At 37.7% G+C, this 16,953-nt stretch overlaps 1 protein-coding gene across 5 annotated transcripts in view; it reads right to left on the minus strand.

The window, feature by feature from the left end:
- The window catches only part of ADIPOR2 (adiponectin receptor 2), an 80,135-nt gene that overhangs the window by 3,295 nt on the left and 59,887 nt on the right, over nt 1-16,953 (minus strand). For all 5 annotated transcript variants that reach the window (XM_019834302.2, XM_006933391.5, XM_003988264.6 and 2 more), the window contains exons 3-7: nt 12,854-12,973; nt 8,011-8,182; nt 4,281-4,467; nt 3,835-4,022; nt 1,336-1,529 (exon numbers count right to left, since the gene is read on the minus strand). In XM_019834302.2, coding sequence (XP_019689861.1) covers nt 1,336-1,529; nt 3,835-4,022; nt 4,281-4,467; nt 8,011-8,182; nt 12,854-12,973 — 861 coding nt within the window. The remainder of the gene's footprint in view (nt 1-1,335; nt 1,530-3,834; nt 4,023-4,280; nt 4,468-8,010; nt 8,183-12,853; nt 12,974-16,953) is intronic.

Genomic DNA, 16,953 nt, shown 5'->3' on the forward strand with positions numbered 1-16,953 from the left:
AGGAAAACTACAGGGATTTCTAGGATTAGGTAGAAGGTCAAAACATATGTCTGCTCAGCAATAAGAGTCTGGAATTACATGAACATACTGTATCAAAAGACTAGGGAAGCCAGGGCTTTTTAATTCCTTCTCAAATAAGAAATTGGTCTATAAGCATGTGATGTTTTTTTCTGACTTAATCTGTTCTTTTGAATGCTAGTTCATTTCTTAAAAAGGGTTATCAATTGCTCAGTGCACCAAACATCACTTCAAAAATTACACTGTTCTCTCATTATACTCTCAAAATGAAAAAGTACAGTTGCAAAAACAGTATTCATCAAGGGAAAGATATTGATTTTAAAGGTGTAAACTAGAAGTACCCACAAGTCACATCCCAAGAAAGGCTTCCTAGGAAACCAATGGGGATTCATTCTCCCAAAAGTGGGGGGAGAATTATCTCCATAATCAACATCAAAATGACGATGAGGCAATCTCCAAAAGATAAATTAACTAATTTGAACCTGAAAGATTGCCTAAATTAGTATTATCTTCATTTTAGGAGGGCTAAACTTTGAAGACTAGGTGATCAACTTAGCCTACAATAATCAGCAACAGGTTTGAGGAACAGAATTCCAAAGGTCAGACTTCATATCCAACAACACTCCAATTCTACACCTATTGAAAATGTTTCAGGCCAATTTCAGTTATAAAATTTTCCATCTGTTGGTCCCTTCTATTTCTTTTCCATCCCTTTTTCCTTCTCTCTTAACCACAATCTAGTTAACTCTACCTCCTATTGTAACCAAACACACATATACACACTCAATCTCTCATGACAAATCACTGCGTTTTAGTATCAAAAAGGACTTTGGTAAAAACTCTAGTCCATCACCCTCATTTTACAAATGAGGAAACCAAAACAAATTAAATGCATGGCCAATTCAGTGTAGTATACAGGAGCACAGATTCTGATATCAGAAGACTAGCCTGATTCAAATTCTGCTCCTACCACCCAGGAGTAACTTGTCCTAATGTTGCTAGTCTCCCTAAACCACATTTCCTAATCTGTAAAATGAAAACATTAATAAAAGTTGCCATACCTTATACAGCCGATGTATTAAATGAGGTAATCTATGTAAAGTGCTCACTCAGTACCATGCCAACACCAAGTTAGTGCTCAGTAGAAGTCATCACTGTACTTATCCAGAGAAACACTAATGAGGGATAGTTACAACTAGAATACAGGTCTCTCAATTCTTAGTCTAAAACTTTTTCAATTATTTCACTCCCCGGTCTTCCAATAACAAACTAACAGATATGTATGTATACACACTAACTGCCCCTGATCATACTTACCCAGATATCACACTTGCCGGGAAAGAAGCGTTCAGGGATGCGGGCAGCATACAGGGCAGCGCCTGTGATATAGAGGCTGGCCATCAGCATCAGCCAGCCAATCTGCCCAATGGTGGCAGCCTTCAGGAATCCCTCCGAGATGACATAGTGAAAGGTAGGAATGATTCCACTCAGGCCAAGGCCCAAAAACACTCCTAGCAATCATAAGAACAGAATAAAGCAAAAATGCAGAAGAGAAATAAGGAAGGAAGAAGTCAGTATTAAAACACAGTACTAGTAATTCTACAAACTGAATATTTCAAGTGTGATGCAACACTGGCTTCTTGTTTGAAAGGAAAAACGTTCTTCAAACTCTTGGACACTGCCACACCAGACAGCACAGCTAAGTTCTAAAAGACAGATCTATTTACAAATGCAAGGAGCCTCCCGCTAAGAGATGCTTAGTTTAACAAGTCAGCAGTCCTCAAAGGGTACAGAATTGTGTCGCTAAGGTTTCAGGAATAGACAGTTCTAGGAGTTTGTTTAAACTTCCCTAAATGTTGCCTCTTTATAGACAAAGATTGCAAAACAGAGAAGTTTTACATATTTTATCTTCCCTGTGAAACACCAGATATTCCTGGCGTTTAAGCAGAGTGAAAGGGTGGAGGTGGCAACTGGGCGGAGGGGAGGGCACGACTGCTCCTGAAAGCTCCCAGGCCCAAAAAGTACCAATCCGGTACAGAAATCTATCAGAATCACTCCACCACAGCCCTACTGCTTTCCAGATCATTTATAGCAGTGTTTTTCAAACTTCTGGATAGGACCTAGGTTATAAGATCAACTAAGTGATCTCAATCAACAATTTTTTTTTAAGTGAACTAAAACAAAGTAAAAATTACCAGACTGTCATAAATAGAATGTTAAGTAAAAGTCTGTAAAAAGCTGAGTAATTTATATGTGTGTGAACTTATGAATATATACACAAATATGTGTCCATCAAAACACCACAGGAACACCTCTCAGCAGCCAGTAACTGCTCCTACATTTTGACACAGTTAAAAATGATCTTTAACTCTCAAAATACAAGAGGCATATTGCTTGCTTTGGACATTACCAAATACACTGCTGGTATGCACCAATATATGTATACACATACATCTCCAAGAGAAGAGGAAAATGGCAATACTCCTCACAGAAGAAAAATCATCATGATCCTGTTTTACTTGTTATTTCCCTCTACGTATTAAATAAAGGCTCTACTGGTCTTTCCTATCATTCTTGGAAGTCAGAGCCTCAGGAACTTGGTTCTTCTGATTTGTATCACAGCAGAATGTTTCTTATCTCACATGCTTAAGCAGGCTTAGCACCACAGTTAAGTACTACTGGACGCCAATCCTGACCACTGGTTATCTGCTCATATAATCACTTAAAAAGGGAAGTCGGGGGGCGCCTGGGTGGCGCAGTCGGTTAAGCATCCGACTTCAGCCAGGTCACTATCTCGCGGTCTGGGAGTTCGAGCCCTGCGTCAGGCTCTGGGCTGATGGCTCAGAGCCTGGAGCCTGTTTCCGATTCTGTGTCTCCCTCTCTCTCTGCCCCTCCCCCGTTCATGCTCTGTCTCTCTCTGTCCCAAAAATAAATAAACGTTGAAAAAAAAAAAAATTTAAAAAGGGAAGTCGGTAGACTGTTGCTAACAGTGGTCATTAACAAGAAGTTAAATTCTAACTTCTAACCTTCTAGGTAACCGTAGAAGAACCGCAGCTTGGATTTTAATACTCAATGTTTTGTTTTTGTTTTTTTTAAAGGTCAAAAGAAAACATACTCCTTTTACTACTAATTGTTCATTCTCAGCACCAGGCTTGGCACTGTGGATAGAAAACTGAAGACATGGTTCTGGCTACAAGGAGTCCCCAGGCTACTGGGAGACAAAAACATGTCTCTCTGAACTCCACACTTCTACAGGAAAGCTCAGCCAAGGCCTTTTGGCTTTCCATATGATCTCCAGCTAAACAAGCCATTATCCTAAATATAAAAAGCCTCTTTATCCTTACATCAGAAGAGATGTATGGTGCCTACTTGAGTAGAATACAATCAGTATGGAGTGAAGTTTTTATTTACCTAAGCAGTACACGTTAGAATAAAAATATAAAACAAAACAAAATGATAACAACAACAAAAGAACGAATTACTAAAAAAAAAAGTATACTCCAAGCTGACAGACTAAGAATAATCATTGTTTTACAAAGGTTACAGAGCCACTTGCTGCCTTATGGACAGCATATAGTCATAAACTCAAGTGAATTACAAAATATATACATCAGCTCATAAAGCTCACAATACCCTAAACTCTAGTGCTTTAAGATAACTGATGAACACTACTACATAAAAAGCCCTCGAAGAATAGAAACTATGACTTATTTATATTTGCATCACAAGTACACAGCATAAGACTTGCCAAGTGGGCCTTTAATAAATGACTGGTAAATAAATCAATGTCCAATGCAAAACTCCCGTATCTCTTACCTGCTCTTACTCCTCGATACTGAGGGGTAGCAAACATGTCCCACTGGGAAACTATGATGGCCGCAATGCCCAGCACACAGATGACAATCAAGTAGATGAAGCAAGGTTGTGGATTACAGTAGAAAGAATAATAAAGCCATGGAACAAAACTTCCCATAATCAGAAGAGCAATACCAGAGTAATCCAGTCTAAATTAAGAAAAAAAAAATCCATTTGATGTTAAAAAGTACTGCCCACTACAGGTTCCAATTAATCCCCTATAACATGAGCTAGCAGTAACAGCCAAGAGGCAAACTAGGATGCTTGCTTTAAATTAAAAACTAAATAAATAATTTTTTTTTAAGTTCTCTTCAGATGGTATCAAGAATTCTCCCTACTCTACTGGATGTTTTTCCCTAACCACTGACTCTAATATTTGATTACAATGTAGGCTTTCAGATACGTACTTAGAGAAGAGCCGGGAGACCCCTTCTGAGTGGCAGTAGACTGTGTGGAAGAGCCATGAAAAAGAAAGGCAGAGAATGGCCCCCAAGAAGAATAATCCAAAGACCACCTTCTCTTGCAGAGGGGCCACAAAGGAGATGTTTGGGCGAAACATATAAAAGATCCCCAGGCACAGGAAGAATACACAACCTATGAAAAGAGTGTGGGGAGAGAAAAGATTATCCTTGTGAAGAAACAGTGCTGTATATTCATTAGGCTTTCAGTCCTTCACAATCATAATGATATCTAAATCAAAAGTTCCATAAGAGGGGCGCCTGGGTGGCGCAGTCGGTTAAGCGTCCGACTTCAGCCAGGTCACGATCTCGCGGTCCATGAGTTCGAGCCCCGCGTCAGGCTCTGGGCTGATGGCTCAGGGCCTGGAGCCTGTTTCCGATTCTGTGTCTCCCTCTCTCTCTGCCCCTCCCCTGTTCATGCTCTGTCTCTCTCTGTCCCGAAAATAAATAAACGTTGAAAAAAAAAATTAAAAAAAAAAAAAAGTTCCATAAGAAAAATGTTCCAAATAACTGAGGCTTATCCAAAATTTTGGTCTACTTCATACATGGTTGGTACCCTATACTCCTCAGCCTCAAAAAACGAGTTTGTAGAATACAGTAACTTATTTATCTAACAGCATAATCAAAAAAAAAAAAATACAATGCTGCTACTTCTTAGAAGGCTAAATTATTCCACTTCTACCTCTAGATCTAGTATAAAATTTCATTTAGAAAGTTTTTGGTGGGGCACCTAGGTGGCTCAGTCAGTTAAGCGCCTGACTGCTGATTATGGCTCAGGTCATGATTTCATGAATTTTGAGTTTGAACCCCATGTTGGTCTCTGCACTGACAGAGCAGAGCCCGCTTGGGATTCTGTCTCTCCCTCTCTCTCTCTGCCCCTCCCCCATTCACACTCTTTCTCAAAATAAACTTAAAGAAAGAAAGAAAGAAAGAAAGAAAGAAAGAAAGAAAGAAAGAAAGAAAGAAGAGAAAGTAAGTTAGTTAGTTTTTAGCACATATATTGGAGTCCAGCTTTCAAAGGTCCATTTTATGTTTGCTTTGCAATGAATTCTAATACCTCCAAACCCTGGCAAGACATACAGCTTTCCTCCACCAACAGGTGTCAAGGAATATTATGCTTCTCTGGTCCTGTCCATTGACCCAATAGATTCAAAAGATAAGGACAATAAATTATGCCCATTTATGTTATTTCATAACCAGTTTTTCAACTGCTCTTTTTCACAATGAGATACATGTTTTTATTGCTTAGGGAAAAAGGCCACTTAACACAAGGAAGGCACACAGAAATTAAGAAGTTAAACATGTGCTCCCTCTCTCTCTCTGTCCCTCCCCCACACATGCTGTCTCCCTCTCTCTCAAATATAAACAAACATTAAAAAAAAAAAAAAAAAAAGAAGTTAAACATGTGCTATGTGACTGACTGTTCAATCTATTTAATAAATCTTTTACCCCTGAGTTGGAAGTCAGCAACAAGCTGGATTTGATTCTCTATTCCACTCTTACTACACTAGCAGGCAGGAACTTGGAGACACAATGGAAGCCAAATGTGTGATATGAAATGCAAGTCAAATCAGGTAAGCCAGAGGGGCGCCTGGGTGGCGCAGTCGGTTGAGCGTCCGACTTCAGCCAGGTCACGATCTCGCGGTCCATGGGTTCGAGCCCCGCGTCAGGCTCTGGGCTAGTGGCTCAGAGCCTGGAGCCTGTTTCCGATTCTGTGTCTCCCTCTCTCTCTGCCCCTCCCCCGTTCATGCTCTGTCTCTCTCTGTCCCCAAAATAAATAAAAACGTTGAAAAAAAAATTTTTTTTTTTAAAAAATCGGGTAAGCCAGAAAAGATTTAACATATTCACAATGTTATGCAACCATCACTATTATTTAATTTCAGAATATTTTCATCACCCCAAAAAGGAGCCTATACCTATTACATTCATCTCCCACTCCCCATTACCCCACAGCCTTAGACAACCACAATCTACTGTGTCTGTGGATTTTCCCATTCTGGGCATTTCATGTGTATGGATCATACAGTCTGGCTTATGCCACTTAGCATAATGTTTCAAGGCTCACCTATGCTGCAGCACATATCAGTACTTCATCTCTTTTTACAGTGAAATAATACTTCATTTGTATGGATATACCACATCCTGTTTACCCATTCACCAGCTGAAAGATGTTTGGATTGTTTCTACTTTTCAACTATTACAAATAATGTTGCTAAAAACACTTGTATACATGTTTTTGTATGAACATGTTTTCAATATTCTCGAGTACCTAACTAAGGAGCAGAACTGCTAGTGACTCAGTTTAACTTTCTGAGGAAGTGCCAAACTGTTTTCCATAAAGACGGTACCATTTTTACATTCCTACCAGCAATGTATGAGAGTTGTAATTTTTCTACATCCTTGCCAAGATTTGTTATTTTCCATTTTCTTGATTATAGCCATTCTAGTGAGTATAAAGTGGTATCTCATTACATTTTTCAAAGTTTTTGATTTGCATTTCCCAAAATGACTAATGATGTTGAGCATCATTTTTTTTTTTAACTGAAACAGAGTTGACACTTCAGCATCTTTCCATGTGTTTACTGTAGATTTATTTGTAGATCTTTGGAGAAATGTCTATTCAGATGTTTGTCCTTTTCTTGTTTAGTTGTAGAAAGTTAGTTACTAGATCCTCATCAGTTGTATGATTTGCAAATATTTTCTCCCATTTTGTGGGTGATCTTTCCACTTTCTTGATAATGTCCTTTGACATACAAAAGTTTTTAACTTTGAGAAAGTCCAACTTATCTATTTTTAATTTGGTTGCTTGTGCCAAATTTAGGCATCAATTCTAAGAAACTGTCACCTAATTCAAGGTCACAAAGATTTACATCTGTGTTTTCGCCTAGGTTCTATAGTTTTAGTTTAGGTCTTTGATCCATTTTGAGTTACTTTTGTATATGGAGTGATGTAGAGGTCCAACTTGATTCTTTTACATATAATTACTGTTTTCCTGAATACCATTTGTTGAAAAGATTAATCTTCCCTCGTTGTACTCTTTCTTTAATATGCAATCATGATGGAAAAAAAATTATAGATCACATTCTACTTCAAGTGAAACTAAAATTGTGACTATTTTAAGTAATGACTTTGAAAAATCAGGGTTTTTTTAAATGTTTATTTTTGTTTTTGAGAAAGACAGAGACAGAGTGCAAGCAGGTAAGGGCAGAGAGAGGGAGACAAAGAATCCAAAGCAGGCTCCAGGCTCTGAGTTGTCAACACAGAGAGCAACACGGGGCTCGAACTCACAAACTGTGAGATCATGACCTGAGCCGAAGTTGGACGTTCAACTGACTGAGCCACCTAGGCTCCCCCAAAATCAGCTTATTTCTATTAAATAACCACCCTCCTCACATTGTTCATTAAAATATTATACACATTTTGTATAGCAAAATGGCCTTGGCCTGGTTCAAGGACACTGTTGACAATCTAAGTAGAGAAAAATATGACTCAGCTATAATAAAATCAAAGTGCAAACTAGGATAACCAGAGTAAACCAATAAGAAATTATCATTAGAAATTCAGAAAACAAAATGGCAAGTCCGAAATACATTTTAAATTTTATCCTTAACCCTCAAATACATGGGGGGAAAAAAAATATAGTGAATCATTAATTCCTGACACCATTGATATTACATACCCAAGAGATGGGTCCAGATGTTTCCTGTCTCTGTGTGTATTCTGAAAATGCTCTTAAAACAGGCCCGGAAAGAAGGCATTGGGGGCCGATGTCCATGTAAAAGGAAATCGTTATCCTTGAGCCAGTCTGGTAGTACATCATGAGGGATTACTCGCCACCGGCCTTCCCATACCTGGAAGAAGAGTATCAAATACATATGTGGTTGTGTCAACATAGCAACACTGGTTGCCCTAAAGGAGTGGTTTCAAGCTTGGTTTCAGTCTGGCTAAAGGCAGGGTGAGAGGTCCACATATACAAACTCTCCTTCCTTCATTATCCACAACAAACTTTACCTCTGAAAATTCCCTGTGGTATTAAATATGACCGTTCTTATATTTAATATTTCTGTTGGTGGAAAAAAGAACTACAGTTGACCCCTGAATGTGGGTTTGAAATGCATGGGTCAACTTATATGCAGATTTTTTACAGTACAGTCCTATAAATGAATTTTCTCTTCCTTATGATGTTCTTAGTAACATTTTCTTTCTCTAGCTTACTTTATTGTAAGAATACAGTATAGTTGAGTTTATGTTATTGTTAAGGCTTCCAGTCAACAGAACCCTATTAATAGTTAAGTTGGTATACAGAATTGATGTAAAGAACAAAGGCAAAAGAAAAAAGTAAATTTCCTTACAACTTACAGCCCACTGACAAGTACTTGGGACAGGCAGAGTGGCCTTCTTCCCGGAACTCACTGATCTCAATGTTAATACTTTTCGAGAGGCAAAAGGCAACCTTAACTTGACATTAGCCTGAACTCCAGGATCCTATAAGTCTTCTTTAACATATGAAGATCTCTTTGGAAACTTTCTTTATCTTTACCCACTCTGCAAGATACATATTAGCAATCACCCTCCAAGCATATGGCCCACTGATATACATCTGAAGGGTCTCATGACAAGTGGTTTTACTAGGCAGTAGTAAATGATCTTTTCTTAATAGCAGCTAATCCCTCAAGGTCCTGGAAATCTTGCTCCCAAATTCCTTAGAGACTTATGCTATCCCGAACCTCCTCCCAACTTAAAAGTATATAATCAGTCACTCATAACCCCAATGCAGCTCTTTCTGCCCACAGGTCCTATCCCATGCTTTAATAAAACCACCTTTTTTGCACCAAAGATGTCTCAAGATTTCTTTCTTGAACATTTGCTCCTGGACCCCAACAACATATCAGAATCACTTTTGTGTCTTCTGCTAAAATCTCTCCCTCTCCCTTCTCTTCCTACCACAACAAACACGATGAAGAAAGAGCACAGCAGTCAAAATTTTGGATCTCGGCTATTAACTAGTTGAAGGAGCTTTAATCAGAAAATCACCAAGGGGTGCCTGGGTGGCTCAGTCAGTTAAGCGTCTGACTTCAGCCCAGGTCATGATCTCACAGTTCGTGAGTTCGAGCCCCGCTCTGTGCTGACAGCTTAGAACCTGGAGCCTGCTTCGGATTCTGTGTCTCCCTCTCTCTCTCTACCCCTCCCCAGCTCATGCTCGCACTCTGTCTCTGTCTAAAATAAACTTAAAAAAAAAAAAAAAGAAAAAGAAAATCACCAAGCTTCAGTTTCCTCATTTATAAAATGAAGGTAACAATACTTTGATTACTTCCTAAGGATCAAATGAAATAACCCAAAGCAAGCCCCAGCATCCACCCCACAGGTGGTATGTAATCCTGACCATCCCCAGAAGGTATTTATTACCTACCTAAGAGTTAGTGACTAATCCACCCTCAATCATGCTGGAGAGATGGCAAAGAAACTCAACCTTCACTGCCCTTCAAGTCTCGTCACCACCTCCCCTTCTCCCTTTTTCTTCACTGTCCCTCCCCCTAAGACTCTAACAGGAAAGGGTCAGGAATTTGGTACTCTTCCTTAAAATAAGTTTGTCAACCTCTGCACTGTTTCTTTTAATGTCTCTCAGCCCAGAGAGCACACATCACAAGGATCACTTAATCCTGAACTAACTTATTTCTACTAACCAGAAGGATACAAGGAAAAATGCCAGGTACGTGGTCGACCTACAGGCTTCAGGTTCAGACAATGACCCCCACACTTATCCCCCAGGGTTCTTGTGACAAATAACACGGCTAGGCTATACAAACTTGGCGCGCTCTCTCTCTCTCTCTCTCTACTATGCAAAATGACTTTTGTTCCACATCTTCCTGTTCTCTGCTATCCTTAATCCTTCTTACTGAAATACATTTATAAAAGAACTGATCTTCTGTGTAACTCCAAAGGAAATGAGAACAATTTAAGAGTAGACGTGGCCCTCTTAACACTATTGAAACTCACTCACTCTCTAGCCTCCCCACTTCCTGTCTCACCTTCTAGCTCAAACTGTGAGGCCTGCAGTTACGAGTGCAAATCTGACCATTCCATGCTTGTTCATAACATACAGTAAAAAAATAATAATGCCCAAAAGACTAATCTAGATTTTTAATGTCTACTGGTATAAGGACTTTCTGGAGAGAAAGAGAACATTCCAAGATAACTGAATTTCTTTCATCTAATTTTTACTTGAAAAAAGATAGTTACTGTTAATGTTAACTTTACAAGATGCTACTCTGTTTCACTTTGGGAGAATTTTATATTCTAACAGGGAGAGAAAAAGAGAAATCAATCCTCACAACTGCTCCGTAGTTCACAATATGCAAACAGCTCTGTGTGACCATATGAAAAGTGCTATTGTGTTATCCCACACAGTCAAAATGAACACTTTCTGCAGTCAGAAAGAATATGTTGAGTTTCTTACTAGTTGTATTTGCATATAATATCAATTTTTTTTCTCCACTGTTTCTAAACAAACATTCTAATGGACTAAACTGAGCCAAGGTGATATACTTTCATAATTATACTGAAATTAGTGTCATATTCAACTGACATTGCAACCTCAATTCTCAACTTGGGAGTCCATCCAAATGCCAACCCAAACAGGCATCCTCTTTTACCTCTCCATCATAAAAAGGATAGGATCACAGCTTAGGCAAATACATATTCATTTATAAGCAGAACAAAGGCACTGCATATAAGAAACATCTGAGCAATGGTCCACTGGATTCGTATTAGACCATTAACGCACAAAACATTTATTCTTAATTGAAGGCTGGGAAAAAAGAGACCATGATCAAACTTGGACACTCAATAAAGATTTTATGATTTTATTTCCCCTATTCCTATAAGAAAAGCTTTTCCAAAAGGGATAGTAAGTATACGAGCAAGGCCACAGGACACTTCATTTTAACTACTGTTTACTTGCTTCCAATACAAGAAAAAAATTTTTTCTAGTGTCAAGTACACTCAGGTGCACTAAGGCAGCAGGTGAAGCAAGCCTGGAGAATGTCATGTCACAGGAAGCCCCTTCAGACCACTCTCACAGACAAACTCTAGAGGGTGATAAGGGAATGGTAATAATTTTTGTGCTCCATTCAGTTTTCTTCAGTAAATCATAGTTTGGAGCAAACAAATGCCCTAGTTATTCTCCCATTAGCTGTTACACTGTAAGTTTTATTTGCTTTATTCTTTACTTAGTTCAGAAAAAGAGAATAAAAAAGAATAAAAGAGAATAGGACCCCACTGATCTATAAATATTAAAAATTCCTAATGGCCCAGACACTAAATATCCAACTTTGAGAGATTTACCATCAAATTTGCTTGTTGAAAAACAAAATGTATCTTCTATATACTTTTGTATTCATTCTCCTAAGACAGCAATCACTAGAAAGAATGCATTGTTTTGCTTGGCTTTTTGCTATGGTTTTGCTTGGTTTTTTCTTCACCAATTTTCAAACACTGATTAAAATTTCCTAGGCTCTAAGTAGACCCATAAATATTTATACCCCTCCCTCACCACTCTTCATCCATCCCTTTATCTTAGAAGGGGTGTCTATAATGTCCTCTTCTCATCCTCTTCTCCAAAGTATACTATTCTAGAGTCAACTGGCCCCAATTATTTCTACCACCACTGTGAATATAAGCAAACCTAATTTAGTTTTCAGGATCCAAGACCACAGGCATAAAAAGTCTTGGTTTCATGAAACCCATGAAAAAGCTAAGAGTCACAAAAATTTCTCTCTAAATGATCAAGAGTTCTCCAGAAATATTTAACAAATGAATTTATTTACACATACAAACATAGATTGACTTATGACTTTAGATCTGTCAAAGCCCTATCTAATGATCAGATTATCAAGTAGCTGTAAATTTACCAGTGTCCCTATTTTCTCTAAGAAAGCACCCCCAATTCCAGTTACCGATTTAGAAGGAAAAAAATCCCCACAATAGGTCTTAAAGAATCAGATAATGTGTTAGAAGAAAAACTTTAGAGACTGAAAACATGCCAGCTAAATTGGAAATCCTGGATGTTCATGAAAACCAGGAAATTTCTATCTAAAGAGTAGTTTGATTAGCCAAATAATCTTTAGCAAAATTAGCACATTTGCCATCACAGTCAAATAACAAAAGAGATTCAAGGCCCTTGGGACTTCAGTATCTCTAGGCATCATCTCCCCCCCACCCCCCACACACACACCTTTCATCCTGTCTTATCTAAACTATCAACAAGACATCTATTCTGTTAACTTACATCAGGAAACACTTGTTAATAGATGGATGTTCTAGTTTTATCACAACCTTATCATGGCTGCTGCAGGCAAACAAATGTATTTTGTCTTAAACAGGGTTAAAGTCATGATATTGTTTCTGTCTCCATTTTGCTACAGATTATCCCCAGAGTAAACCAAAGGCAGCTCTCCTTAAAGGTTTCTGTTTGGGAAGGGTTAAATATATAGCATAGGAATAACAAGAAACTGTCATCTTACCTTACAAACAAATTCTTCCATTCTTTCCATAGCATGATGTGCTTGTAAAAGAGGGGATATACCCATAAACCCCTCATCTTCCTGAGAAATTTCATCATTGCACTCATGTTCCTCAGAGATCTGTAAGGCAATCAAAGAAACAGTCAGGGACAGAGACCAGGGCCAATGAAAGAATCAATACACTTTCTTTGAAAAATTATAAATGAAGTAATTCTCTCTTAAGGTCAAAGCAAAGCCTCAAACAAGTAACAATATAGGAAGTAAAGTTAGTTTATTATAGAATTAGGACTACTAAAAATGAACAACAGTTAATTCTTCTCTAACAGACAAATGAAATACAAGAGCATTCCTATGTTTGTTTTAGTAGCGAATTCCTGGGGTAGCTTGAATGGTTCATTTTTTGTTTTAAGAATATATTCACAGTTCACATATTATTACTATAAAATTGATAAATTACTGAGGGGAAAATCTCCAGGAACCCCACCTGGTGTATATAAAATAAATAATTGTAATGCAATGTGGTAAGTGCTCTAGAGAGAAAAAAGGGGAAAAAAAAGAAAAAAATTTTACTCAATTCTTAAGATATGCCAAGCATAAAAGAAAGGACTTTATAAAGGCCATCTAACTTAATCCTGACAGCCACTTTATCATTAGATAAGTTTTCTTATCCCCACTTAACATATAAAGAACATTAGGCAAAAAGGTTAAATAAGTTGCCTAAGGTTAAGACTAATAAAGTGAAAAAGTAAAAACCCCCCACCCACTGCCTTTCTACATTCTTGACAAAATGAAGAAAGAAATGATAATCTGGTTAGACCTTAAGAAATAAATCACTAAAATTAAGACTTCTGCTTCCAGATGAAGCTTCTACTAAACAGAAGGATACTGTGAGAAGGGCAACTGACCAGAAGTCAGAAGACCTAAGTCTGGTTTTGCCACTAATATCCATGGAACTTTATATAGGTCTCTCAACCTTTCTGAGCCTCAAGTTCCTCATTTCTAATCTAAGAGGAGTTTAAAACTAAACAATCTCTACAGTTTTCCCTATTCTCTAAAATTCTGATATTCTGCAACTTAGTGAATAAATGAAAGCACAAGAGAACGGTAACTCCATATCTAATAAGTCTGCTAGATACATAGTACTGCTAACATACCTGCGTGAAGAAATGAAATGACCTTCTACCTCCAGTCAGAAAACTGGTAAAGGATGAACATGTAGGCACAATAGGTAATCTACCACAACACTTGAATTTGGACATGTTTAAAATGAAATCCTAAGATTTTATTTTCCTACTCTTTACTCTTCAAGATAACTAGATGCTTAGTATTAAGACACAGGTAAGACATGTTACATACCCAATCTCAACTGTTAAAAAATTATCTTCTCCAAGAAATCTATCTTGACTCTGCTTCTCTACAATTCTTACTTATAAAACACCCTCTTTTCATTACTTACCTAAAACTTATTGTCTGTCCTTCGGTGCCCAGTTTCTCATGATTGCCACTTTCCCCCAAGGCACTTTTAGTTTGCTTCTCCCATTCCCAGAAAATTTTATTAACCTAGATATACTACATGTTTATGTGCTATGGCTCTTCAGAGGGCTACAAACCACTGTAAAATTTAAGACTTTTTCAAATCCCCCTCAATCAAGAAGCAGTTTTCACCAGAGAATGTATATGCCCTAATCCATAGCAACTGCCTCCCTTTCTGAACTTCTCTAACACTTGAAGGCTGCAGCTCTCATTTGACAACGAATATAATATCTGATTTACAGCTCGTCTCATTGACTTATACTGTTTTATTTCGTGTTTGACTGGATTTTACTTTTTTAGTGTATCATTTCCTAAACAAAACTTTAAGTGTCTTTGTGGTCTTCTTTCCCATGGCCCCGAGAACAGTTCTCTGTAATATGTTATATACTTCATGGTGGCCTCAATTAATTAATTAATGCTTTAAAATTTTTTCAACAAAAATTGTTAAAGGTTTGTGCCTAATAAAACATAAGATTAAAATGATAAACTTCATTAAAACATCAAATACAGGGCACCCAGGTGGCTCTGTCGGTTAAGCGTCTGACTTCAGCTCAGGTCATGATCTCTCGGCTTTTGAGTTCAAGCCCTGAGTGAGTCAGACTCTGTGCTGACAGCTCAGAGCCTGGAACCTGCTTCAGATTCTGTGTCTCCCTCTCTGTGCTCCTTTCTCGCTCCCACTCTCTCTCAAAAATAAATAATAAAAAAATGTTTTTAATCAATTATATGAAAACTGAAAATAGATAATAGTTTAAAATGATTGGCAGACTGATTTTAAAGTATAAAATATAAATTTATATATAAAATGTAAAACAGCTCAAATATTTATACATGTTCAACATGTATTTAATTCTTCACAAAGAGTAACAGAAACAAAGATTCAGTCTGGACTTTCTCACAAATAAATTACGCCAGCAGTTTCTAATGAAACTACAGATGAGCACATAAAGTAGAACTATAGTTAAATGTTTCCTGTACTATCATAAGTAAAATCCTATTAAAAGTTGTAGACCTGTCTGACATATCAATGGGATTACTTACAACCAGTTAGTTTTGAGTATCAGGTTAATAATGCATTTGGGTCCACAGAAGACTACTGATGGGAAAAGGTAAGCCAGCCTCCCTGGCAAACTAAAGTCATTTTACGCACTTAATCTTAAATTATAGACTTAGATAAGAAAGAAATGAGGATAAGGTGACCTTTCTCCATAGGTACTCACCACTATACCCATATACAGAAAAGAGAGATGAATGGTTCAACTTCCCAATCATGGGGAGGGAAGAGGAATAATGACCCTGTTGCTGGGGAAGAAACAGGTTCACATCTTCAGCAAAGCTAATACATGTTTATTGAAAGAAAACAAGTACATTCAGAATGCAAGATGTATGGTCTAAGTCAAATACCAACTAGTGTACAAAAACACTGTTTATACATTTAGTCAAATATTTTTTTAGGAAAAGGTGGCTTGCCAAAATGGATTAAGAGTGAGTCTGAAGTCAGATAAACAGTGACTACTGATAAATTCTATCATCTTTGACAAGATTATATTTAACTAAAGCATCAGTTCCCTTACCTGTGAGATGATTTTAACAATATTGTACCTACAATACAGAAGTTTTCAGGATCAAAGATAATAAATAAAAAGAAACTATCACAGGGCCCAGGACTCAGAAGGCAAGAAATAAATGATGGTCCTTACTATTATGATGATGGGCTAGGTACTGAGAACATTAAAGTTAGTATCACAACCTAGTGGAGAAGCCATGCATGTAAGTAAATACAGCAAGGAACTAGTGAACAGTAAGAACTGTATGAAAAAGGTCTGATGCAAATAGAAAAATATTTAACTTTGGCACTGCTGGGAAGTTTTCTAGAAAAGTAACATCTGAACCAAGCCCTGGAAAACGTGTAAGAATCTGGAGCAGAGGAAAAGTAGGACAACCATAAAGGCTGTTCTCTTTATCTGATTTAATACCTTGAAAATTCAGAGACCTGGGAGCACGGGGCGGGGGTGGGGGGGGGGGGGGGACAAACACAAAACTAAAGTTCAGGGCAACCTGGTTTCAAATGTCTCTTTTGTGATTTTTTTTTTTTTTTTTTTTGTCTAAGGAAGTTTACAAAATGCTTAACTATATACTTCAACAAATACAGTTAAAAGAGTCCAGGTTTTAGAGTCAGAGGCCTGGAAGAAATGGCCTATTCATTTCAACCAATACACCATATTATACATTTCAAAAAGAATTTTGGATGATAAAAAATATTGCACCAGGACTCTAGAGATCTGCATTTTAGGCCTCAATCGTCTAGGCTTACTTACTACCAAACCCTCCACTGCCTTGTACCTTTGACCCTTCATTCTAGCTATGCTGAACATTTAACAGGTTTAGACACCAGTACACACCAGTACATACTCGATACATGTTAGCTATTATTGGTACTATTCCCTAAAAGCATCATGCTATTTACTTCTGTGTCTTCACATCTGCTGTTCCTTCTGTCCAGAATGTCCTTAGGCTTTTCTTAGTTAACTCTGAAACTCAAATTTTACCTCCCTAGATGCCCAGTTGAA

The sequence above is a fragment of the Felis catus genome, chromosome B4 (genome assembly GCF_018350175.1).
Source record: "Felis catus isolate Fca126 chromosome B4, F.catus_Fca126_mat1.0, whole genome shotgun sequence".
In the NCBI taxonomy this organism is placed as follows: domain Eukaryota; kingdom Metazoa; phylum Chordata; class Mammalia; order Carnivora; family Felidae; genus Felis; species Felis catus.